The following is a 25,135-nucleotide window of genomic DNA, read 5'->3' as shown; positions in this document are numbered from 1 at the left end:
TGCCACGGGCAAGGCCGGGTTATACCCGCTAGTATAGAAATATACATGTTAATTAAATGATCATCCTAAAAGAATATTAATATAAAGCTTTTAAAAAGATAATAGTCAAATGAAGTGCACTAAAGTATTATACAAAAAAATTACTTTAAAAAAAAAAGAGCAATTAGCTTATATAAACATTTCAACATTCTTAATGAAAAAATATATTAATAAAAAAATTGACTTTTAAAAATAATAAACATACAATTTGTAATTGAGAAGAAAAGCTCACATATTTGAACATAAAAATCATAACATTTTTTTCAAAATATTTTTTTTGACATCAAAAAAATTATTTAGAACAATTTACAAAAACGTTTGCATTTCGAAAAATTTAATATAATAAATACAATATCAAACCACTATATTTAATAAAACAAACAACATTTATGTGGAGATGTCTAGTTATAATAATAAACATTATGCATTGAAACAAAATCAGCTTTACAAGTAAGAAACTTTACTTTACTTACTCGAATTTAGGACCATCTTCATGCAAATAGATTACACATTTTTAAAAATTGTCTTTTTTTTGTCGCTCGTTTTATTTTTGATTATCTACCGTAAATACTTATCAATTATACAATTTACGTTTTCCTTTTTTTTTTTGGTTTTGTTTTTATAATATATACAATTATATATATATATGTATGTATATATATGATTTACATACATAGGCGTATTAATATACTTATAAATTAATTGCTCTTCTTTCTTTTTTACTCTTTTTGGGTTTGTGTGTATGCGTGTCTGTGTGTGTTGAAATTACAATTAGGCATAATACATATACGATTATATGTATGAATGTATATAACTTTATATGGTACATATAAATATCCATTATTTATATACGCATATATAAATAATTTTTGACTTTCGTTATACAAATATATATATGTATATATATATATGTATTTAATGGTAGAGAAATAAAGTGAAAAGCTTAGCACAACATTTTTTTCAACTCTTTATCGTTTATGTTTCATAGTGTATAAATCAGAAAAAGAACCAGTTCGCAAGTGGTTCCGTTTAGGTATGTAGGCAAGTAACAGGGTATTGGCTCGGCTCGGCAAAGAAAACAATCAGTTTGCTTATCGAAACCTATCGATAAATGTTTGTTTTTTTTTGTTAGGTTTTGTGAAGAAAATGAATAAAAATGTAGCTGCACAATTTTGTCTGTTAGTGTTAAATGCCTTTGAAGTTACTTTGAGCTAGCTGAAACTGGTGTCTGTGTATTTGGGTGTAAATATTTTAGATACATTTAGCAGTTACTTGCTGTTGCCTAGGGCTGAAGCCTACTTTGCTGCCTGCCTCTGCTGCTGCTGCTGTTGCCGCTGGTGCATCTCCGCCCGCTGCCTTTTGACCCTCCCTGAAGTGTGGCACAAGAGTTGCGTGACAATTGAATCATGTTAATTGCCTGCTGCATATGCTGCATCCTTTGCTAATGCTGCTGCCGCTGTGCGCCCGCAGGCGTTGCCTCTGCTCCGGCTCGTCCACCTGCTGCTGCTGCTGCTGCTGCTGCGTTTTGTATATGCCTTCCCGCATGGGCCTGTACTTTGTAATCTCCAACAGCTGCGACACTAATTGCCCGGCCAGCGACCAGCTGAGCAGCGCCAACAGCGTTCCAGTTGCAGTTGCAGCATTCGCTGCCACAGCTTGGAGACTGGCCGCCGACGAGCTGACGCCGCGCCAGGCCGCGCCGCCATCCTCTAAACCGTCGGCGACATCGTCTTCTTCGCCTGAGGGTACAAAATGAAAGAGAAAGTCTAGCGAGAAATAGAAAAATGCAGGCGATGTACTCTTTCGTTGTTGCTGTTGTATCTGTTTGTGATGTTGTTGTTGTCTTTTGTCTCTATGGAGACGTTTATGGGTATGTGCACACTAATTGGCTGCCAAAACAACTTACCCTGCAGCTGTGTCAGGTAGCTGTTCTTCTTGCTGTGAAATTGTTCATCGTCGTGCAGCGTGTACTGGTCATATATCTCATCGGCACTCACGCGATTCCCGCTGGCCCCATTGCCGCCATATTTGCCAAACGGATCCGCCTCCAATATGTTCTTCTCCGTCGTCTTCCAATACACATCATGCAGCTGAGCACTGCAGCGGAGCTGTACAACAAAGCAATTACTCATTAAATCAGTTGTGCAGAGGCTATTATGGGTAGCATATATATATATATCTATAAACTATATTTCACCTTTAGTTTGCCATTATCAAAGTGCTGATCGGTAACCACGAAATGAATGCCCACAATTGCAGTTTCCATATCGTTGCGCGCATCCCGCAATATTTTATGATGTCGCACATGTGAGGGATTTACCTGGAAGAAAAATAATCAAGTTTTTTGTTATATTAATACTCTATCTTTAATAATACGTAAATTACACTTTTTTTGTATCAGTGTCATGGAGTAATAAATATATCTGTTTATTACTCTATGGGTCAGAGTAAATATTTTTATTAATAACAATGTCATTTTCATCTACTTATTCTCCTGTGAGAAAAACTATACTCTCTGGCCATTGAAAAGCTGTAACAAAATGTTGAACTATGTGTCTGTTGAACTATGTGTAACAGACGGAAACCTTGTTCTCCAATTTAATAATAATGTAATGTTTGATCAGCCATGCCTATCAAATATAACTACTATTGATGTAAATTTACAGCATATGTTGTCGCATCATTTTTTTTTTTATACCCTTACAGAGGGTATTATAATTTTGTCGTGAAATGTGTAACGCATAGAAGGAGACATGTCCGACCCCATAAAGAATATATACTCAGTATCAACAGCCGAGTCGGTATAGCAATGTCCGTCTGTCCGGCTGTCCGTCTGCCCGTCTGTCTGTTTTAAAGCTATCTTTATGAAACTTTGCAGAAGTCCCTCTTTCTGCTGCACGCAGTTCATATGTCAAAGTTAGCTGGATCGGCCCACTATATCATATAGCTGCCATAGGAACGAGCGGTCGAAAATTAGGTTCTTGTATGAAAAACATTTTTGTTTATAAAGATATCTTGATCAAACTCGGCATTTATTAGTTTTAATATGCTCCTTATATATATGCAAAATCCTAACAATATCGGTCCACTATATCATATAGCTGTCATAGGAACGATCAGTCGAAAATTAAGTTGTTGTATGGAAAACTTTTTCGTTTTTCAAGACATCTTAACCAGACTCGGCATTAACTTTTTTCCCTGTGCTTGGGTCTGCATGGGTATTAAATCTTCGGCTAGCCGAAGATAGCCCTTCCTTCTCGTTTTTCTTATTATTTGGTAGAATTTCCCTGTTACCAAATTTAAATATTAATCAAAATCTTGCTTGGCCGAGCAACCTCTAGTAAGTACATATTAAACTTAAGTACATATAAAACTTAATCATACGCCCAACCTCAGTTGAGCTCCTTGTAAAGCAAAGATCCTATTTTTTTCATAAACAGTTTACCTAATGTTTAATTTGGCATAAAGTTCTGCTACAAGGCGTAACGGATGGAAAATCATATAATAAACGCAGCCAGCTAAATAATTAGCTTACCCAAGCACACACACGCACACACAGAGAGAGTGCGAGAGAGAGAGAAATGGAGAGAGAGAGACACACACGGCTACTCACACGCTCACACGTCGACGGTTGGGGCAATTTGAGCTTCAGTCCATGGCAAACAATGCTCATTGATGGCGCATAATAGCGGAAACAACAACAACAACAACAACAACAACTACAACCAAGACAACAACAAAGGACGGAAGCGTTAGCAGCTAAACAAAGCACTTTCAGACACACTTACACACATACACTCACACACACGCATACATTGGCAAACCGCAATTGCGCGCTGGCAGCTGAAAAGGCGCTTCACGTGCAATTCGTGGGTCAGGATTGAGTTGCTTTGCATTGCATGTATTTTGGGGTTCGCCGTCGTCGATTGATTGCAAATGCCCACAACCTCCCGCTGTCTGTGCTGTGCTCCAAGCCCTCAGCACTGTAACGCTAGAAATGTGCTTAAGCAATAAAGCCACAAACAATTAAATACAAAATGGAGTTAAAATATCGATGCACTGCAAGAAAATGTACGCAAATAATATATTTAGAATGATTAATCGTCTATAATATATTACAGATCAGTTTTACTGTCGAAATATTTTAACTCCTAAATTTAAGAAAATCGCCATACGATACAATATAGGTTTTACAAATATTTCTTGATAAAAAAAGTGTCTTATTTTACTAAATAATATATCAAAAGAATTTCTTTATTTTCTGCTCTACGCTTGCAGAGTATATTACTTTATCGTACACTCTCACAGAGTTATTTAGAAGTTTTAATCAATTAATTATTAAAAAATAAAAACAAATCGAATATGAAAATATATCAAATTCATGGAAAATTTAGTTATTATTAAACAATTCTGCAGGGTATTTAGTCTTCGGCACTGGAAAACTAGCTAAGCCTTCCTGTTTTCAGCACAGCTTTGAATTCCACCAAGATATTGCAATTATTTTGGGAGTATGTTTACCTAATTAGGAACTGTATTGCAGTTACATTGTAGAATAAATGGAACAGAGTCCTTGTAAAATAATTTGTGTTAGCTATTTAAATTACAAGTTACGAAGTAGCCGAAGCAAATGAAATCTTAGTTAAAACACCAGACACAAGACTTAGTTGCTTGGATGCCAACATCTTAAATAAAGGGAGCTATGGTATTTAAAAGTGTGCCAAATTATATACATCTTTTATAATAGAAAGACAGCAGATAGAAAGAATCTCGTTGTACAAGAGCAAACCATTGCTAGAAGAGATTTGTAATAAAGTGAAGTAAAAACTTAAGTTTTAGCATTAGTAAAGAAATAAATTCTTCTCTTGGAGTCTTGCTTCAGCAACGCATTTTGAATTTTAATTCCATGTTCATTACCTCTTCAACAGTTTTAGATCTGACTAGAAATATTTTGATACAATAGAAATATATTTCACAGTTCCAGAGCTATTATTATCAAACAAAAATCGAAATACAAAAGTATATCTAGAAATTAATATATGCCCAATTTTATATGATTTTTATATAAAATAAATAGGAACCAGAAACTATTTACACTCTTGCAGAGGGTATTATAATTTTGTCTTTAAATGTATAGAAGGAGACATCACCGACCCCATAAAGTATATATATTCTTGATCTGTCCGTCTGTCTGTTTCTATGCGAACTACTAGTCTCTCAGTTTTAAAGCTATCTATATGAAACTTTGCAGAAGTGGAGAGTATGTCGAAACCAACTGGATCGGACTACTATATCATATAGCTGCCATAGAACGATCGAAACGGTCGAAAAGTAGGTTCTTACATGAAATACTTTTTTGTTTATCAATATATCTTGACCAAACTCGGCATTTATTAATGTCACTATGCTCCTCATATATATGCAAAATCCTAAGAATATCGGACCACTATATCATATAGCTGCCATAGGAACGTTCGGTCGAAAATTAAGTTGTAAGAAAAACTTTTTGGTTTTTCAAGATATCTTAACCATACTCGGCATTATCTATTTTCCCTGCTCTTCTTAGATACAGGCAAAGCAAGGGTATTATATCTTCGGCATGCCGAAGATAGCCCTTCTTTCTCGTTTTCATTTACTGTTTACATTGTAAATACGCCAATTACAACAACAGTTTCAGGAGTTGGGGCTTTGATTTATGTTAAACATTTTCTTTGGCTCATTTCTACTTTCAACCACAAATACCGGAATTCGCCCAACAAATCAGCTCAAGTTTCAGCCCACTTTCTACTTCATATAGTACTATTATACCAAACATTCACTGTTCATTATGCGCAGCGCAGACATTCAACTTATTTAAATGAGCTACGAAAAACAAGTGCGTTGCAAACTGAAAAATGACATTGCATACATTTTGGCGCACAATTGGCAAATTAGTCGGAGCCAAACCGTAAAACCAAACAAAAAGCCAAACCGTGAGACACGCCCCAGTGCATTGGTCGCTTGTTTTGGTGGGCGTAACTAAAAATGGAAACTGTGAAAATTTCGTTTGGCAACTGAAGAGTTTTCCAATGTCGTTTCGCCGCATTTTAATGTCCGGCGCGCGCGCGTGCATAAAACTGCGCTAAATTATTAGAGCCCAAAAAATAGGGCTTAATGGATGGGGCGTGGCATAACAGATGCTGATCGGAGCCAGTGTGTGTGTTGCCTGGTAATTACAAAGCTCGTTCGACACATGCACACACACACACACACATGCACACAGACACACGCATAAATTACACACAGGCATGCCCCGCTTAAAAACAAGAAAATTGTGTTTGCATAATTTGCGACTCACCTCTTCATTATTCACCGTCCATGTGAGATTGGCCGCCGGCCGGGAATGTCGCGATGTGCAATTGCCCCGCAATATGTCGCCGACCCGATATCTGGGCCGGATTCCGGTTATGAATGGTGCATTGTGCGGCGTCTCTGTAAATGCAATGGGAGAGTGAGAGAGAGATAGAGAGAGTGAGAGAGAGATGACTGTAAGTTTGGCAGTTTGTTCCTATCCCCCCCCACACACAGGTGCTCTGGACAGTGGCCTGCATTTTGGCCATCGACTGTCACTATAGTTTCCATGTAGTAGCCCACCAAGCATTGTCCGAATGCCCAGAGCTCTTGCATGTCTGGCTATTTGGAGGCTGGAGGCCTCCAGCTCCCATTTCGTTGCTGTTTTTATTTTGTTGTTGTTGTTGTTGTTGTCTGCGTATTCATGTCGACATTTCGACATTTTGCGTAATGACAGTCGAGGTCTGATCCGTGCGGTTTCGCAGTCTATAATTGAAATGCTATTGTAAACCTACGCATAGCACAGCGCTGTGCTGCAGTTATGATTGAGCCGCGAATTTTGGTTGTGAAAATGACAGAAATCGTTCGTTGTGAAAACATGAAAACATTTTGAATTGCTTTGAACTGGCTAGCCGGATCAAATTGTTATTAACCTTAAAGTTACTTACACTTCAAGTTACACTGGACTATAGTTATGAGATTGACATGGTTTCAGTTTTGAACTGGTTCCAGACATGGGTTGATCTAGTCCCGAGTTGCGCTTGGGCTGGCTCAAAAATGCCTTCATTGGATTAATAGTAGTCTTTTAACGTTTAAACAAGGTTTGAACCTGTTTATTTATCAATTTCATTTAGTTTTGAGACACAATTGAGCCAGTTTTAAACATGATCGAGACCTGCTCATAGTAAGGTTTCAATCCGCTTTGAACCAGTGTTGATTTGGGTTTGAACCAACTATCATGAAAGCTTGAACTATTCAACTATTCTTAAATGCCAAAAGCATACTACGACCCAGTTTAATCAGTTATAAATTAGTGTTGAACTAGTTTCAAGTTTTATTTACATCGAGGTTTATTGCCCATGCACTAGCTATTATTTGGGCGTGACAGTCACACAATAAACTTTAAATAGCTTTGACATTTGAAACCTGGCGTCAACCAGACTCGAGCTAACAGTCAACTGCTTGAGCAATAAAATTTTGCTTAATATTTGTATGTGTGCAAGTAGCATAAGTATTTTAAGCAAGTACAATAGAGCTTGTGGTTCAATAAATCGACGAATTCAATGCAGACGCAACTGAAAATAACTTAAAATAAGTATTTTCGATTCTCCCAACCCATTCATGCCACAAGTCAGAGCTAAGCATAAACTTGCAGCAAGTCAAACACGAGAACTACGAGAGGCAACTACTGTCTAATTCCATGCATGGCTGTCATATGTGAACAGGACATGCCCAGACCGAGTTCAATTGGGCAGGCCAGGAGACAGACCCAGACTTGAGCCGATGTCAAGAGTCAAGAGATTGGGGACCAGGCGAATGCCAGACACCAGAGCTCACGCCAAATGTGGGCGTTGTGGCTGGGCGTTACTTCAAAATAAACTTCTAGTTCGAATTTACGGTATTCGAGCAGACAAAATACAAACAAATTTGCTGGCTCCAGATAAAGATGACGATATTTAAGCAGCCAAACAAAAAAATAAAATAAAATAAAATGCACTGGCAAAACGTTTGAGATGGTCAATAAACTTTTGGCTTCAAGTGTGAGCGAGTGTGTGTGTGTGTGTGGGTGTGTGTGTGTGCGGATGATTGGTTTACGGACTTTGCCAAAGTGAGGGCAACACAAATTGGCCGCTCGCCCGTCTCAGCAAACTCTGGTCGTGTCTATTTCATGTTTATATGACCATATGTGTGCCTTTCTGATATGTTTGTGTGCATTTGGAATTGGTTTCTGTGGCAATCGGACCAGTCACAAGCCAACGCCAAACACAGTGGAGCAGCACCCCTATATTATCTTGTTTTCTGATTATGCCGATATGGCTACAACATTTGCGGCGTACATCATTAAATGCTGTTCGTGTTGCAAAGGTTTATCGCATAATGGATGGGCGCTCGAGCAGGCACTTACGAACATCATTTAATTAATTAATATGATATTGTCTGATAGCCCCAAAATTGATGTGAAGAACATATGTAAAGTGGAGTAGAAGCTTTTTTATAGTTGGCGCCAGCGCAGACACATATTGGATTGTTGAATAGGGATGACTAGGAAAGGGTATTTTTTACTAACTGAAGAACATCTTCATGATTCTATTTGATATAGAGCAGTTATTCAGTTATTAATCCTGATGCACATTCTGTTGGCTTTAATCCCCTTAAACAGACTCTTTTTTTGGTTAACTCTTGTTAGACGCCCAATAAATTTATATTTATATTAAATACGATTAGGCATAGCATTTTTAAGCTGTCTCTCTAATGACTTTAGCGTCTGGCTTTTAGCTTAAAGAATTTAAGAGTTCTGCTGAGTCGTAGACAGCTTAGCAAAAGATGCACAAGCAGAGATACTCTATTAAATCAGAATTAACTATGAATATAAATATGCCAAAAGATGTTTGCTTTATGGGAAAAGTGTCTGGCTTTTATTTGACATTTTCAAGAGCATGCTTATAACATTGTGCAACAAATGTAGCCTTTTTTTCAGCAGTAAGGAGCATACACCCATTTTTTTGTAGAATGGGTCAAATATTTACTTTCCTTTAATAAGCTTGTGGGGCTCCATATGGGGTAAATATTTGGTTTCTATAGTAAACAATTTATCTTAAACAATTTCCAATCTTAAGCGGATTTTTACGCCTTTTCTAAAGATGTCTTTATATATAAAACCTCAACTTGCGAATATTTTAACCCAATTGAATAATCACAACGTCTTTGACTGTTTCATAGCGTTATTATTGTCCGAGCTGGGATTGACTTTGATTAACAAATTGCAATAATAAAATACTTATAAATTTGTATCAGCCAATCCCACGTTATTTCATTAAGTTGTTCATTTAAAAACCTTTATATTATTTAATATTCGATTGTGTGTATTTCAGTCCGCCCAGCACCATTGAGCCTATCAATTTAAATATTTTCGTGTATTGCAGTTTTTATCAGTTGTTGTGCTTTTGTGTTTGTTTTTTTCATGTTTTATTTGTTTTTGTTTACTTACCAATAACTTCCAATTCGGCGGCCGCTATTAATGTATGAAATGAGGGCGCATCCGCAGATACTTCGCAACTGTATTTACCGGATGTTGGCATTGTTACCGCATCGAGCACCACTTGGCTCTCGTTCGAGGATGCGCGCTGGGAAAAAAAAAAGATGACAGAGAAAGGGGTTAACACACGGGCGAATAAGTAAGGGAAGTGCCTGACATAAAAGCGAAATAAATTTGTTTAAAAAAATACACAGTATAACTATATATACAACAAGAGTATCTCGTGGATTGCTGTTGGCTTCGTGTTGAGCTTCCTCAATAATTGAGCGGGCGCACAAACAAGAACATAAAAATATAAAACACAACCCGCTGGTTATGGCTGCAAAATTATTGAAACTGGTCAACTTTATGCGGATCTCGACGAATGTTTGCGCCGTTTTTATTTTGCGCTTTTCATAAGCCACAAGTTTATGGCTCTGACTGTTTTATATATACGTACGTATACATGTATGTATATATATTATTGATATTTCTGGGGGCTGTTTCAAAATCATCAACATTTTAAATAATAAAAAATTGCGCGTGTGTTATGTTTGTCAAATACATTATTTGCTTGCTTTCTCAATTTATATATTTTTTCTCTGCGCTACCGAATGCCAAAAGGTGTCGCGAATTGTTAAATGAAATATTATTTTTTGCTGCTGCACATTTTGAATCGAAAAAAAATAATATGTTCTGGCCTTTATTATGCCATATTGAAATCGCAGTAGTGGTTTTATAGACCCGATTTGGCAGCTGGCACTCTGCTGAGTTTTATATTAATAAATATTTAAGGCCAGCGGATGAGATATTCCCGAAAACTTCATAAAACATTTAATTTAATTTAACAAAAATAGCGCAAAACTCGTTAAACGGATGTGTCAGCTACATAAAATTCGCACAATTCTCTATTGTACTGGACAAACCAGAATCGTGTTGTTTTTTTTTTAATATTTTTCTAAATATTCGCATTGTTTATCTTTTGGCAATTGGAGCACAAACATTTCCATTTGCCATTTTTTTCCATGAACTGCAAATTGTTCGCTTCTCTGTATTTATTTTTATTATTTTTGCTTTTGCCATTGTCGCATGAAATGGAAATAGAAATAGAAATGGAAATGAAAATAAATAAAATGCCCATGTATTTCTTTCATATGCCTGAATAATTTCGAAAATTGTAGAGCAAGTTAAAAATGCCAATATTTATTGAAAAATATTGCTCGCCCAATCCAGAAAACCAAAATGCAAAATGACAAAAAAGAAAAAACTCAAGAGTTGCAAAAAGGAAGCGCCACGAAAATACTATGTGTTTTTCCCGGCCCTGTAACTGCCATCAAGCGGAAGTTAAAACCCGTGTTTTGATTTGATTGTGCATTGAAATGCTGTGTGCTCGTTGAACTATGCCCCCAACGGCGCCCCCAACGGTGACCCTGCCTGTCCCGATCCCGGGTTAAGTGAAGCATTTCACTGTCGCTTCGCAGCGCCCCAAATGCAAATGCTTCACATTGTTGCGTTTCGCGTTTAGTTTTCATTATTCTGGTGTTTAATTTTTTGATTTGAATCAAATATTTATTGAAAGTGTAAAAAACTATGCACAAATTTTAATACTAACAAAGCTATTTTTATAGAAATTTATTTGTTCTGCAAATATTTTGAAAATACGAAAAAGGCCAAAAGTAATATATTATTTGTTTTTCTCAATTATTAACAAATATATATTTTAAGCTAAACCAACATATGGAGCTTTTTTAATATTTTTTTAATTGTATATTGCCAGCTTACCCTGACTTTAACTCCGGGAAAATGAAAAACCTTCATCGGTGGCGTTTCTTTGGGTGTGTATCTGTAGAACTCTCGCCTGCCCTTGTACCATTTAACCGAGTACAAGCTGTCATCCTCGATGTCATAGAAGCATTTGAGCACCGCCTTCTCCCCGCGCCTCACCGCGTGCGGCACTCGCACCCGCACATCACGCAGCGCAGTGGACAGTTCTGCGAAAAGAGTTGCAAAATTCGAATTAAATATAAATATAAACAGCATTTTTTTTTAATTTATTTGCTGACAGCGTTTAAAATCAAACTAAGCAAACAAATCCTTGGGGCGCATTAAAAAAGTATCGCTTATTTCTCATATTTAATTTTCTTTTATATACAATTTGCATTTTATTATCATTTTTGTTTCTATTTTACGGCTTTGCGAATTATTTATGATGGGCATTTTATATTTTATTTCTGCGCTTTATTAAATAAATCCCAACAGCATTTTATGGACTTCCGCCAATTCCCCAAAGCACATCTGACATTTGCTTGGGGCATATTAATACCCTTTCTGGGGGAGCTGTTGCATAGCTATGTTGGTCGATTGATTATTAGATAATATATAAATAAATTCATATATAATACAAATCAAATGTGAGCTTAAGGCAAAGTCTCAATTTGTAAAAGTTGATAAAATATTAATATTAGCTATAAAAAATGTTTTAAACAACTTCCTTCTCATATAATCTTAATTTTCTATAAACACATAATTTACTGTGAATGCAATTCAACAACTTTTTAGCCCTCTCAATTTTTCCAACTTTTCCTATATATAATTCAGTCCAGTCACGTATTCACAAATGTTCAACTAAGCATTTGCATAGCATAATAATAATATACATATGATTATTATATAATTCATATATTTATTTCATATATTTCATGCATGTACTTTAAATGTCTGCTGTTGAAATTTGTACACATGTCGAGGCTTGTTTATTGTCAGCGCATTTTTAGGCCATCAATTTAACTGCCTGTCGCTACATTATAAATCAGCATAAAACAAGGGAGACATTTCCCTCTGCACCCTCTCCTCCCCTTCCCCTCACCCAGCTTCAGCTTGTATGTTTGGTTTATTGCCAGCGCTTGATAAAATATGCAATAAAAAATTTATTTTTGATTTGTGTCTGATTAAGTGAGATGAGAATTAAAAAAATTTAACACGCTTCGTTGTTGATTTTCATAAAAATTGATTATAAAATGCACAATAAAAAAATTGTGCGAATGGCTTTGCTTTTTTTACAATCACAATCAACTGATTAGAAATATGCTGTAATTGTTCTGGGGATTATATTTAAACTTACTATTATTATCAAAAATTGTCCAACTTTTAACTAGATTAGGTTCTAGATACTAGAACCTATTTCTATTTGCATCTTTCACTCTATTAATATCTCCTTTGCCTGAAAGTAACTTATATTTCTCAATCTCCCTCTCAATGTCTCTCTCAATCTTTCTCCCAATCTCTCTCTCATTAATCCCTCACAATCCCTCTCGAACTCTCAAATAATTATACATTTACTATTATTTATTACTAGCTTTCACTACCACACAAATTTACTTTCGCACTTTTCCGTTAAGAACCTGTAAAACCTACTTTATCCCCTTTTGTAATTCCTGTCATTTAACACCACTTTACGCTTCCTACTTGGACTCCGGCCCGGCCCGGCCCGCCCTCTGCCCTTGTCAGTGCATCGTCAAGGCTGTAAAAATGCGGCAGCAAATGAATGTCCAAACAGGCAACACCCGCATTATACAACCAAGGCGAAAGGATTCGGCGGTGTGTGTTTGTGGGTGTTTGTGTGGGTGTGAATCCCATCAAATAACTGTAATTGCAAAGTTTTTGCCGCTAGACACGAACGCACGCCTACAACAACAACAACAACAACAACAACAACAGCGGCAAGAGGAACAATGCACATGCAACTCGTCCATTTGTCTGCAACTCCCAATTGCCAGGACTCATGAAGGCGTCCTCATGGAGGCCTCCTTCACGTCGTCGTGTCGGTGGCACTGGCAACGTGTGCAATAAATATGAATAACGAGCACAACGTGAGTGGCACACAAAGTAAAAGGCAGCCCACACACACTCCCACGCACACACACTTACACTCACACACACATCCACTCTGGCAGTAAAATGCCAGCCTGAACTTGTCGAGGCGACACACGGCGGCAAATATTTGCCTTGTGCTGCGCTTAAGGGGCGCACACAGCAGAGCAATCGAGTGGGTTAGGCATAGGACCTGTGACTTCTTTTGTTTAATCCTTGTTTATGCAACATGCATGGCATATTTTATATAGCCAGCCAACCCGGGAGACAATCTGTGGCAAACAAATGTCCGGCAACGACTGTGATTTACACTCGCAAACAGCAAACAGAAAGTGTCCAAATGTGATGAACCAATTAATGGATTGGCCGAGGGAATACGAACTGTAATTGTGCAACGAAACAGCTTAAGATCAAAGTTTTTTACGGGCGAGAAATAAATCAAGTGGGCAACAAATTGAGCGAATGCAGTGCGGACATTAAAATAGCATAAATGGTTAGTTCAGAAAAAAATTTAAATGTACATTAAAAAAGAAACATATAAAAAATCCTTTAAATAGTCATTCGATTTAGGATACTTTCTAGGTAATTAATGTCAATGATTTTATTTAATTTTATTAGCTAAAGTTGTCGCTTATTATTAAAAGTATATAAAATTCTCTCATTTTTAACTTATCTAATTTTAGCAAAACCATCTGCTACATAAATTTTATTAGTTTTCAAAATTTTAATTAATATTTTAATCCTTTTACATTCACTTTAATAACAAATTTCTTTAATTTTTTCTTGCTTGTACTCTTTTTCACTCATTTCTATAAAGAAAATTCCCAAAGCAAATAAATTTAAAGAATAATTTAGATAAGCTTAAGAACAGTCTTTAAGATGATATATTATAAAAAACAGTTTTTCAATAGCAATTATGATTTACCCAAATATTTTTTAATGTAGAAGTTTTTCATAATTTTTCTCAGATTTTTTCTGTCTCTCTTTTTCTCTTAAAATTGTACGGACAAAGTTTTTGTACACGTAACACGACACTTTTTAGCAAAATTATGAAATTTGTTCTCTCGGATTTCGAAAGTGAGTTTGCAGTCAAATTTAGTGCAGCTAATTGAAACTTGAAAGAGCAAAGGAAGAAGCAAAAAGCTTAACCCAAAAGTGAAATAACTTGACCTGGTCACACTCTCATTATCCACCCTCTCCCACTTCCCACTACCCACTTCACACTGAGTTGCAGCTCTGCAGCTGTCCACAGCAGCCACATAATTTCGTTCCACATGAACTCTTAAGAACCAACATTTGCCTCACTGACCACTCTGTTGACACGAGCAACTTGCAACAAATATATACAAATATATATATATAACATACACATATATATATTCCCTATATTCTCTGTATACATAAAATAGAAAAAAATTAAGGCAGCTATAAGTTTTCAAAACTTTGGCCTGGGCAAGTTTACGAACTGTGCTTAGATTGTTGCAGAACATTAAGTTTCACTTGGCCAACAGGCCAACAGTTGCCAGTCGCCAGTCGCCAGTCACCAGTAACGAGGTCCTGGCATTTAAATTTTCTATTAGCAGGCGGGCGGCCCGAGTGCAGTCAAAGCAGGTGCAATGCCAAAAAACTATGGAGAACCTTAAGGGATGAGGGGGGGGGGGGGGGGTGGGTGGGGTGAAGGGGCTCTTCTGCCGTTATCGGCAGCTGCCATTTCACACTTGTTTGGGGTTGGTTTTGGTGTCTGGCTCCACTGGCGCCAAATACATCATAATTTGTCGTGACATTTGAGCCATTAAAAATGTAAAATCGCATCAAAGTGTAACTCGATGCGGGTGCTGCAGATAACAGCAGCAACAGCAGAAGCCACCCCCATAAAAACACAAAGTGACCCACACTGTCGCACTTTCCAACACTATTAGTGTCAACGGCTGACAGGCACATTGTGAAGCAGTCATTATTCAATCGAGTGCATGCGCCAGAGATGCGCACGTGTCGTGTCAAGGCGATGCCAGACAAAATTATTGTATAGTTTCGCGACACGAAAAATATTGGTTACACAAGAATGAGCAATTATCCCCTTATTTCAGATTTAATTAACTGAATTTTATTTTAACATTTGTTCACATGAGAGCTAAATAACAGACGAATCCGAACTTGTTACATGCGTACATACATATTCGAGCTTCACCGAGATAACATTATAACGGAGAAAACATACATGCTGACAAAACAAAACATGCTGCTGCCCGTCCAAGTTTTACTGTGTTATTAAATATTATTCATTTAACAGATTATTGCATATACAATTTTAATAGAACTTGACACGGCAACAAAGATAAGGTGTTTTTTTTTAACATATTCAAAATAATATTTAGTCGAAACTTCGCCCGTATACTAGTATTTTACAGCAACTGCCAATTGAAATAAACATATATAAAAGTTAATAACATACTCGGATATAATAAATATCAGTTGGTTAATTATTGTTACAAAATAACTCTGCGTACCTACGCAGAAAGCCCCGATGAGCAGAGTAGACGGGGGCAGACTAGCTCGTTACATTAGGCACGGGCCTACGCAAAGCCAGCATTTACACTAATACATTGACAACATGGAGCACACACAAATTTAACTTCTCACTTACGCTCTCCACTCTGGTCGCAGCAAAGCATCTCTCCTCCCCCTCTTTCTTTCCTCTCTCTCTTTGTAAGTAGCAGCCCAAATTGCCCACTCGTTGAATGAAGACTTTCGCAAATTCGTTGATCCGTGTATACTGACGAAACACACACACACACACACATGTCATACAAATGAACACATATGTACATATTTTTTCTTCATTTAACTTACATTTTCTTTATAATTTGTTAATTTATTGTACCAAAATAAAACGGATTATTCTTTGTGGTTAAACTTATTGTGTTAATGATTAAAATTCACTTTGATACTTTTTACGAAAAACAAAATATGGTGCTCCCTTAAAAAAAAAATGTGAGTAAAAGGTGGTATTAGCATCGTCTTGATGGAAATATTATCGGCCGCTGTTAATAAAATAAGAGCAATATAACAAACGCACACACACTCGAGCTAACGGGATTAAATATTATTTTTTTGGAAATTGTAGAAAAATTATTTTATTGGCACAAACGAAAAAAAACCGATCAGCAGAAGAGACGCGCACAGACTAAATCATCGCCAAAAACTTATGCATACACTATGCCTGCATTCGCACTAATATAGTGAGAACATAGATCCCACGATCCACAATGCTCTCGCCTTGCACAGGCGCTATACACATTCAAACATGCAAATGATCCACTGAGATAAAACTCCTCTGCTTCAAAGAGGTGAAGGGAATGAACATAACATAAATGAAAAAAATAGGGCAATAAAGTGTACACATGTATGTACATATGTATGTATTTCTCGGTTTTATTTTTGCCGTTCTTCTCGTTACAAACAAAATATGGAATTAATACAGTTTTTAAAGCGAATTGAAGCCGAATTGCAAATTTAAATGTTACACTTTTAAAAAACTTGCATTAAATAAACCATATGTAAATTAGAACCATTATACTGCTCACTATTCTTTATATTAATTATGTATATACTTATGTATATACCTTACTTACATACATAAATTATTTTTGATTTTTGTCATATCTATTCAGCAACCAACCTGCTGCTGCTGACTCACTGACTTTGTCAGAAGAGGAGTCGGGCACTGCTTGCTGCACCTCCCCGTAGACCAACGACTGTTTATTCAAACAGACTTGACGCCGTCGCGTCTGGGATGCTGCTGTCCGTGGGTGATGGCGTGGGCGCAGGCAAGGGCGAGGCTAAGGGAGAGGGTGAGTGCCAGTTGCGAGGGTGACTGAAAAATTGTTGACAATTTTTGCTTAATGCATTTGGATGTCAGTTTTTTTTCGGTGACTGCGACTGCGACTGCGACTGCAGCTTTATTCCATGCGCTTTCTGCACAGTTTGTTTGCGTTGCTCAAACACAGACACATACAAACATACACACACACACTTACACACACACACGCTTTTCATTCATTTCATGCATTTTTAGCGCTGCCAACTCGAAATTGCGAACAAGTTGATGAGTCTCGCTTTCGCTTTGCCTCTACCCCTGCCCCCTCGCTTCACTACGACCCCCTTTTGGTTGTCTTTGCCGCCTCGTTGGAGCCATTGAAAACGGCAGCCGCAGGAATAAAGCTAAAGTTGGTCGCTGCTGCTGCTGCTGGGTAGTTGGAGCCTGAGGGGTCGAGAGGGGAGGGAGGTGGGGGCAGGACATTGATGTCCTGACTCATTGCTTTGTGCGGATTATGAAATTTAAGCACACAAAAACCTCGTGCCATTTGTGTGTTTCTTTAAGAGCGACTTTGTTGGTTGTTGTTGTTGTTTGCTGTTTAATGGCACATTTTCCGGGTTTTCCCGGACTGACTGACGACTGACACTTGGACCGAGCAACAGCCAGACGCAGTCACATTGTCAGCCGCTGTTGGTTCTGACATTAAATTAAATGCATTTCGTTCTTAATTACAAACGTATCCGGCACTTAAAACATCTGCCAAAACATCAAAATTTCTAGAGTACCATTTTCGAGGGTGTTTTTGAATTAGTTGTTGGTCATAGACAGGCATATACTAGCGGGCATTACACGCCTTTCGGTTTCGGACCAAGTTGAAGCTCAATTAAAATGTCACTTGCTTAACGAATGTGAATTTTCCACAGTTTTTCATTTATTTCAAATGACATTCACCAAAGATTTTCGAAATGAAATGTTGCTGCAGTGCCATGGGGTGGACATGCAGACAATAATAAGCAGGGATTCATTAATTTTATATGAAAAATCCCATTGACTCCGATTTCATTACACAGAATTTTAAGGAGAACATTTGAACGTCTCTTTGGTGCATTTTTATAAAGACTTTTAGCGATGAGTAAAATACCTAATGATAATCAAACATCTTTCTACCAAATTTCCACAGTTGCGGGTGGAATTATCGAAAACCGATCTGGCCTGTGCTCAGTTGGCCCTGTCAGTTAGTCAGTGATTCAGTCAATCAGTCAGTCTAGTCACTCACTTAGTCAGTCAGTCAGTCAGTCAGTCAGGGAGTCATTCAGTCAGTCAGTAATTCAGTCAGTCAGTCATTCATTGAGTTTGTCAGTCAGTCAGTCAGTCAGCCAGTCAGCCAGTCAGTCAGTCAGTCAGTCAATCAGACAGACAGCAGTTAGTCACTCACTCAGTCAGTCAGTCAGGCAGTCAATCAGTCAGTCAGTCAGGGAGTCATTCAGTCAGTCAGTTATTCAGTCATTTTTTCCGTCAGTCAGTCATTCATTGAGTATGTCAGTTAGTCACTCACTCAGTCATTCAGTCAGTCAGTCAGACAGTCAGACAGTCATTCAGTCATTCAGTCAGTCAGTCAGTCAGTTAGTCATTCAGTCAGTTAGTCAGTTAGTCAGCCATTGATTTAGTCAGTCAATCTTTCAGTCAGTCTGTCAATCAGTCAGTTAAGAGAAACAGTTGAAGTTGCACACAATTAAAAAACTTTGCAAATCTTTTCAATGAGAACTTTGTCAAACACTTTCATTCCGAAACTCATTTACACTGAAATAAACGCTCGCGTATCTACAAGATACTCGCGTGGGGTTGACGGCAGCCCTGGCCATTTATATAAAAACTAAATAAGGAAAGCAGCGCTAAATCGCCAACTAAGCTCATGAAGCCCCCCACGCAAAAGGAACAAGTGCCAAGCAGCGTGTAAAGCAACGTTGAAAAGGCGAAAAAGTGAACAAAAAAAAAAAACAAACTGAAGGAGCCAAACAAAAAAAACGAGTTGAAAATGTTAAAATAAAAAAATGGAGCGCCTGGACTATGAAAAAGTGCAAGGGATCAAACAACTGAAAGCAAGAGACACTAAACGTGACCCACAAAAGAAAAAAAAAGAACTAGCAGAATTTTATTAACGAATTGTGGAAGATTAAATACTCTTACAAACGTGTGGGTATTATACAGTAGAAGTCAATCGGAGCTGTGATATATAGTAGTTCAATGCTGGGATGTTGGTATTCTTTTCTTGTATTTCTCTTTTTCATTCTTTTTTTCACTCCTTGCTCCATTTTCTTGACATTTGAAGAACTCTTTTTTGAACCCTAGTTTTGTGGCAGTTAAATATGTTTCTCCTGGGAATTATATATCGATGCTTATAGATATCTTTTCCTATAGGAGCATATTACATTTCATTCTTGTTGAGTTTTGTTAAGCTGAACAGAAAACCAAAAGTTTTTTATGCAAAAATTAAATTCTCACTCAATTGTTATAATGATAATCAAATCATAAAGTAGCTCGATGTGAATTAGATGTTGTGTCATATATTATTCATTATTTGAATTTTTTCCTATCTAATTCCTAGAGCTACAAGGTTTTCCATAAATAAAAAAATCATTAAAAAAAAAAGTCCAATATTCACCAGTCGCAAACATTTTTAATTCAAGATATTACGCTTAAATAAATGAAATGTTGTGTTGTGGGGGTATAATTTGTATAAAAGAGAAATCCAATCTGATTTACTCTTATGTATAAATAAAGATAGATGTATAGTTTTATTTAAATATATATAATGTTGGTTTTGGTGGCCTTTCCATTTTTTAAATATTTTGAATATTGAAATATATTAAACCAAAATTATATAAATAATAAATTAAGCCCCGAGCCTCGAGCCAGCTATTTAAATATGTTATATAACATATAGTCGATATATACCCTTTAAACATTTCTTAAGTCATGTCCTGTAGCTTTCAATAATAATGCGATATAATAAAACATCGAGGAAGACATTTTGCAGTTCATATAGGGTTTATATCAGGAATATCTCTATATTATTATAATTATATATTATATGTATATTCTTCCTGATATATAGCCTATATTAGCTGCGACATGTCTTGTTATAAGCTTCCTTCTTTTAGGGTATTCAAGAAAATAACATGTCTGGGTTGGGTTAACGCTGTAAAAAGTGAACATCGCTTCGTGTTGCAGCACGTTGTCTCACCTGCTGAACCACCCCCCCCCCCCCCCCCAGCCCCTTCCTCACCATCCTCTCACCCTTCCCGCTTACATTTTGAAGCGTTTCTAATCTAACACTGAAAATTGCGCAAGAATTTGTTGCAATGAGCTTTTTATTATCCATTTTCAACTCACATGCATAGCCGCACTTACACCCACACACACACATGCACATGCACAAGAACCCACACACACACACACACCTGCACCCGCACACACAAATCCAAACTCTGTGTGCATTGCTTTCGGGATTTTACACTCTTTTGCATTCCTTTCGATGGAGAATTTGCAATGGCAGCGTGTTTTCGGCTGGTCGCCAACCGTTCTGCACATCTGCAAAATTGATACCCTCTACACCTACGGGCACGCCCACCATTTGTACGCCACCCTCCTTGGGCATTTCGACTAGGTTTAACATTATTTGCGGATTTGTTTAATTTTTGTTCCTATTTTCCTTTTTCTCACATAAAAAAAAATTAAACAATTTGCCAGAACCGAACACAACGTGTTAAACGCTCGTTTGTCCCGGCAAATTGTGGTCGTTTGAGGGGTGGAGAGGGGGGCCCCCGGGAGGAGGGTTTAATTTTAGTAACTAACCTTAATTATGCGCAAACAACTTCGCGTTCTTAGGAATAACTTTAAGCCAGCCAAACAAAGTGAATTTCTAACAGGAACATTTTTTACAATTCTAATTAGTCTAATATTTTATATTCGTTTTTAAAAAGTAATACTATATTTAAATTTGTATTTAATTTAGTTTATTAGTCATTCGAAATTGGGAACTTTCATGAAACTTTTCCCGATAGTAGAAATAATATAAATATAATAATTTTGTTAAGAACTGAACTATTTTCCATACCTAATATATAGCCTTGTATAAGTAAAGTTATAAGATTTCTAGATAATGTTATAAAGTTATTAGATTCTAGATAAGATTTCTAGATAATAGTCAGACTAAAAACTCATTTTTTTTTGTTTTGTTTGTATTGTTTGTATAAAGCTTTTAGAAAAATTCAAATTTAATTTTGATTTAATATTTAAAAATAATGCATAAAAAACAGATACATTATATATTTAATTTAATGAGCTCAATGTTTTAAATTATAAATTTGTATAAATTATAAATTACATATATTTAATAAATTTATCCATAATATATCTTATAAAATATTTAATCAGCTGGTGCAGATGGAAAGATCGCCAGAACCAGCATTTATATATTTATATTATTTTTTCATTCTATTATTTAAAATTATTTTGGTTTTAATTCCTTTTCAGAATACATATTAACTTTTTTTGTTTGGTATGAAACTAATTAAATCCAAAAAATATAAATTCCAGGAATTCGCTTCGCCTTGCATTTTTTATATAGCAAAAAATATATATTTGTTTAAGCAAAAATTTCAGAAAATTGACCTAAAAATATTTCAATTTGAAACATTTTGTGCATTTTGGAAAAGTAAAAAAGATTTTTATAATCAATTTTCATCGCAAACTAAATTTAAACCCAACAAGAAGAATGTACCATGTCAATATATATTGTGTCTACAATTGAAGAGCTCATCTGATTAAACAAATGCTTAACTGGGAAAGCTTTAGTCGAACTGTTGAGTGTTTAGGCAAAGAGTTTGCATGTCCTGTAAGGACAAGCCGCAAATGGCAGCACAAGAAGTTCTGCAAAGGGCTAAGTTAAATTTATAGGCATTGAGCCAGGAATTGCAACTTCCGGCTGTGACAACACACACACACAAACACACACACTTACACATACTGCTACAAACTGTGGCATATCCAGACATGGGAAACTTACAGTTAGATTCCCTGGCAACTTCATTTGAGAACGCAGCGGAACTTTAGAGAAGTTCTCCTTCAGGGACAACAACAACGCCGACGACGACGACAAGATAAAATATAAATAGCTTGGATTGTTGCCGAGGGGAGGATGATAGTGTATGTGTGCGTGTGCGTGTGTGTGTGTGTGAGTGTGTCGGTGGATTGTTGCGGAAGTGCCACTGATAGCCGTCACATGCTGAAGATTTACTTATTAATGCCAGCCCGAATGGCATCCTGGCAAAAAGGACGAACACGCCGCCAGAGAGACAGACAGAGAGACACAGAGGCAAAATTACCACCCGCTGCGTTACTTTGTTTTGTTTTGAAGTTTTGTTTGGCTTGCACAAGGAAGGGCGCGGGCAGATTCTTGACTCGAGTTGGGCTCGGCGTCGTCGTCGTCGTCGTCGCCTTCTTCCTGAACTGCTTTTGGGCTCCCCATTGACTTTCGACACCCTTCTCAGTGTGTGTGCCAACATAATTTGTGCCCAGCCCAGGCAGGAGTTCGGGCAGCAGATCGGGCTGTTGCTCTTTGCTTTTAGTGACTGTGACAGTTTTATGCGATTTATGCCATGGTCAATTAAAAATTACGCGTGCTGCCCCTGTCGCTTAATCTGCCGACCCGGGGCCAGGGCACCGGGGCAGGGCACCCCGAGCAGATAATAAAGAAAATTGGGTTAATACTGGGGTAGCCTGGCCCAAGTGCCCCCCCAATCTATGCTGTGTAATAGTTTTTATCGTTATGAAATATGGCCCAAGCATTTCAGTTTTGTGTAAGTGCTTAAGCTTAAAAGGAAGCCAGCTTAGACAAGAATTTAAATTTTAGGCTTATACATATAAATTTATATTTTATATATTGTTTTCGCGCGAATACAAACTACGTCTATATGCTAAGACTATCTACTCGCTAAATAGTTTAGAATAGATGCCTTTGTGCGACTTTACTTGTATATCTTATTTATTGCAAAAAGGTCTTATTGCAATTCAAGTGATTACACTAGTCTACTATTTCGAGAGAGTCGCTTGGGAAACCGATCTCTGATCCAGTTCCGTACCTGTTCACGACTTTGCAGTAATTTATCGATTATAGATGTTTCATCAAGTCGATGAGCAGAAGTCTATACTAGTATGTACTTTATAATGCTTGCTATAATCATCACAGAATGGTTCATGGCAAAGTTAGTTGAACAAAATTGAAGCAGCAAAGGTGTTTAATTTCGTGTAAGTCTAGTAGGGATAGAGAAGTTTAATCGGCTAGCAAACCCAGAATTGATTTGATCCGTAACTAAATTATGAATAAATATTATGCTTGGCAAGGGTCTCCGATTAACTAAAGAAAGAAGATTAATAATCCAAAGTCAACTGGAGTCGACAAGGGCAAACAACAAGAATTGTTGCTGTACAGATTCAATTCTGAATAGAATATTGTGGCGACCAGATACATGAGGCATACTCACGAATAGGTCGTACCAAGGATATATATTAGATAGATGTTATGTAAAAATAACTATATAAAAATATACAAGTCTTTGTCTGGAAAGGCTGAGAAAGTATTAGCTATCTATTGAAAGCTTACCAACTCACATAATCAACTATACTATTAAGTTTGATTTCGCTTATTAACCCAATTTAATTTGTGAAGTTTTCTAAACGATATTCAAACAAGAACAGAAATGAACTTTCCCCAATGCACTTGCTACTCGTGTACCTACAAATTTAATTTGGCGCTAATTTGCAATTTCAATTGATTTGGTTTCTGGCTGCAAGCCCAAAAACCAAACCACAAGCCGAGAGGTTAAAGCCTGTCTGATTTCTAGACAATAAAACACATTTGAGTGCATGTCGGATATTAATATATTAAATGAGGCAAATACTTCGACAGCCAAACACACAAAATCAATGCCATCTATTTGTAGGTGCAGTCGGGCCGTAAAACCTGGGCCCACCCGACTTGTCATCGCGTGCTAGGGACAAGTTTTTTAGTCGTTCCCCTGTTGGTTGTTTGCAGTTGGCAGTTGGCAGTTGGCATTTGGTTGGCAATCAAAACGCATTGGCAATCAATTGATTTATACGAAATCGGTGCTCACGTTTGATTTGCAAATAGCTGTCATTGGGCCATCATAATGTCGGCGGCAGTGTGGCCAGAGCCCAGACATGTCTACGGCTCCAAAACAAAAAGAAAAAAGAAAATCATTTTCCACCAGCAAATTTAATTACATTTCAGTTACAGGCAAATCGTAAATTTCGATTCAACTTATATTTTTGGGGCTTTTGACTTTGACAGCTGCCATGACACAGTTTTATTTGCGGGCAACTTAGTATTTCAAATGCAGAGCCAAAATATTCTACTCTCTTAAAGACTTGAAGGAATTTATAAATTAAAATGTTGATTCCTAAAGAATGTTTAGCTATAACGATTTTAGTAATGAACTTAATGGTTTTTTTTATTTAAGAAATTGTTTATTATCAGATTTGGGTAATTGATTTTTGTCGAAAGGAAATGTTTTTACTTTAATTGATATCCCTAACAGGGAGTATTTAAATTAAGGGTTGCATAAATATCAAAAATTCAATTCGATTTAAGAAATTGTAACAATAACATTTCGAAATTGTCTTTTAATTTGACAGTCATTGGACAACAACGAGATGTGTGTGTTTGTGACGGAAAAATACAAGAAATTGCTTCAAATATTTTTGCTAAATTAAAGAGAGAGAAATGCAAAGCGAAATTTAATAATAAAATGCATAAAACTGATACA

The 25,135-nt window shown here is 36.8% G+C and overlaps 1 protein-coding gene across 1 annotated transcript; it reads right to left on the bottom strand.

The window, feature by feature from the left end:
- Positions 1–1,110: 1,110 nt before the first annotated feature.
- On the bottom strand, positions 1,111–11,641 carry LOC135434550 (uncharacterized). Its single transcript, XM_064691158.1, has 6 exons — positions 11,384–11,641; positions 9,575–9,710; positions 6,374–6,507; positions 2,237–2,359; positions 1,946–2,147; positions 1,111–1,778 (listed from the first exon to the last, which is right to left on the bottom strand). The coding sequence occupies exons 1-6, from the start codon at positions 11,639–11,641 to the stop codon at positions 1,444–1,446; spliced, it is 1,188 nt and encodes a 395-aa protein (XP_064547228.1). The 3' UTR covers positions 1,111–1,443.
- Between the last annotated feature and the right edge of the window lie 13,494 nt (positions 11,642–25,135).

Source organism: Drosophila montana, unplaced genomic scaffold (genome assembly GCF_035044405.1).
Source record: "Drosophila montana isolate Dmon_TW-CO22-7 unplaced genomic scaffold, ASM3504440v1 contig_3388_1, whole genome shotgun sequence".
Classification (NCBI taxonomy): domain Eukaryota; kingdom Metazoa; phylum Arthropoda; class Insecta; order Diptera; family Drosophilidae; genus Drosophila; species Drosophila montana.
This window is presented reverse-complemented; position numbering and strand designations above follow the sequence as displayed.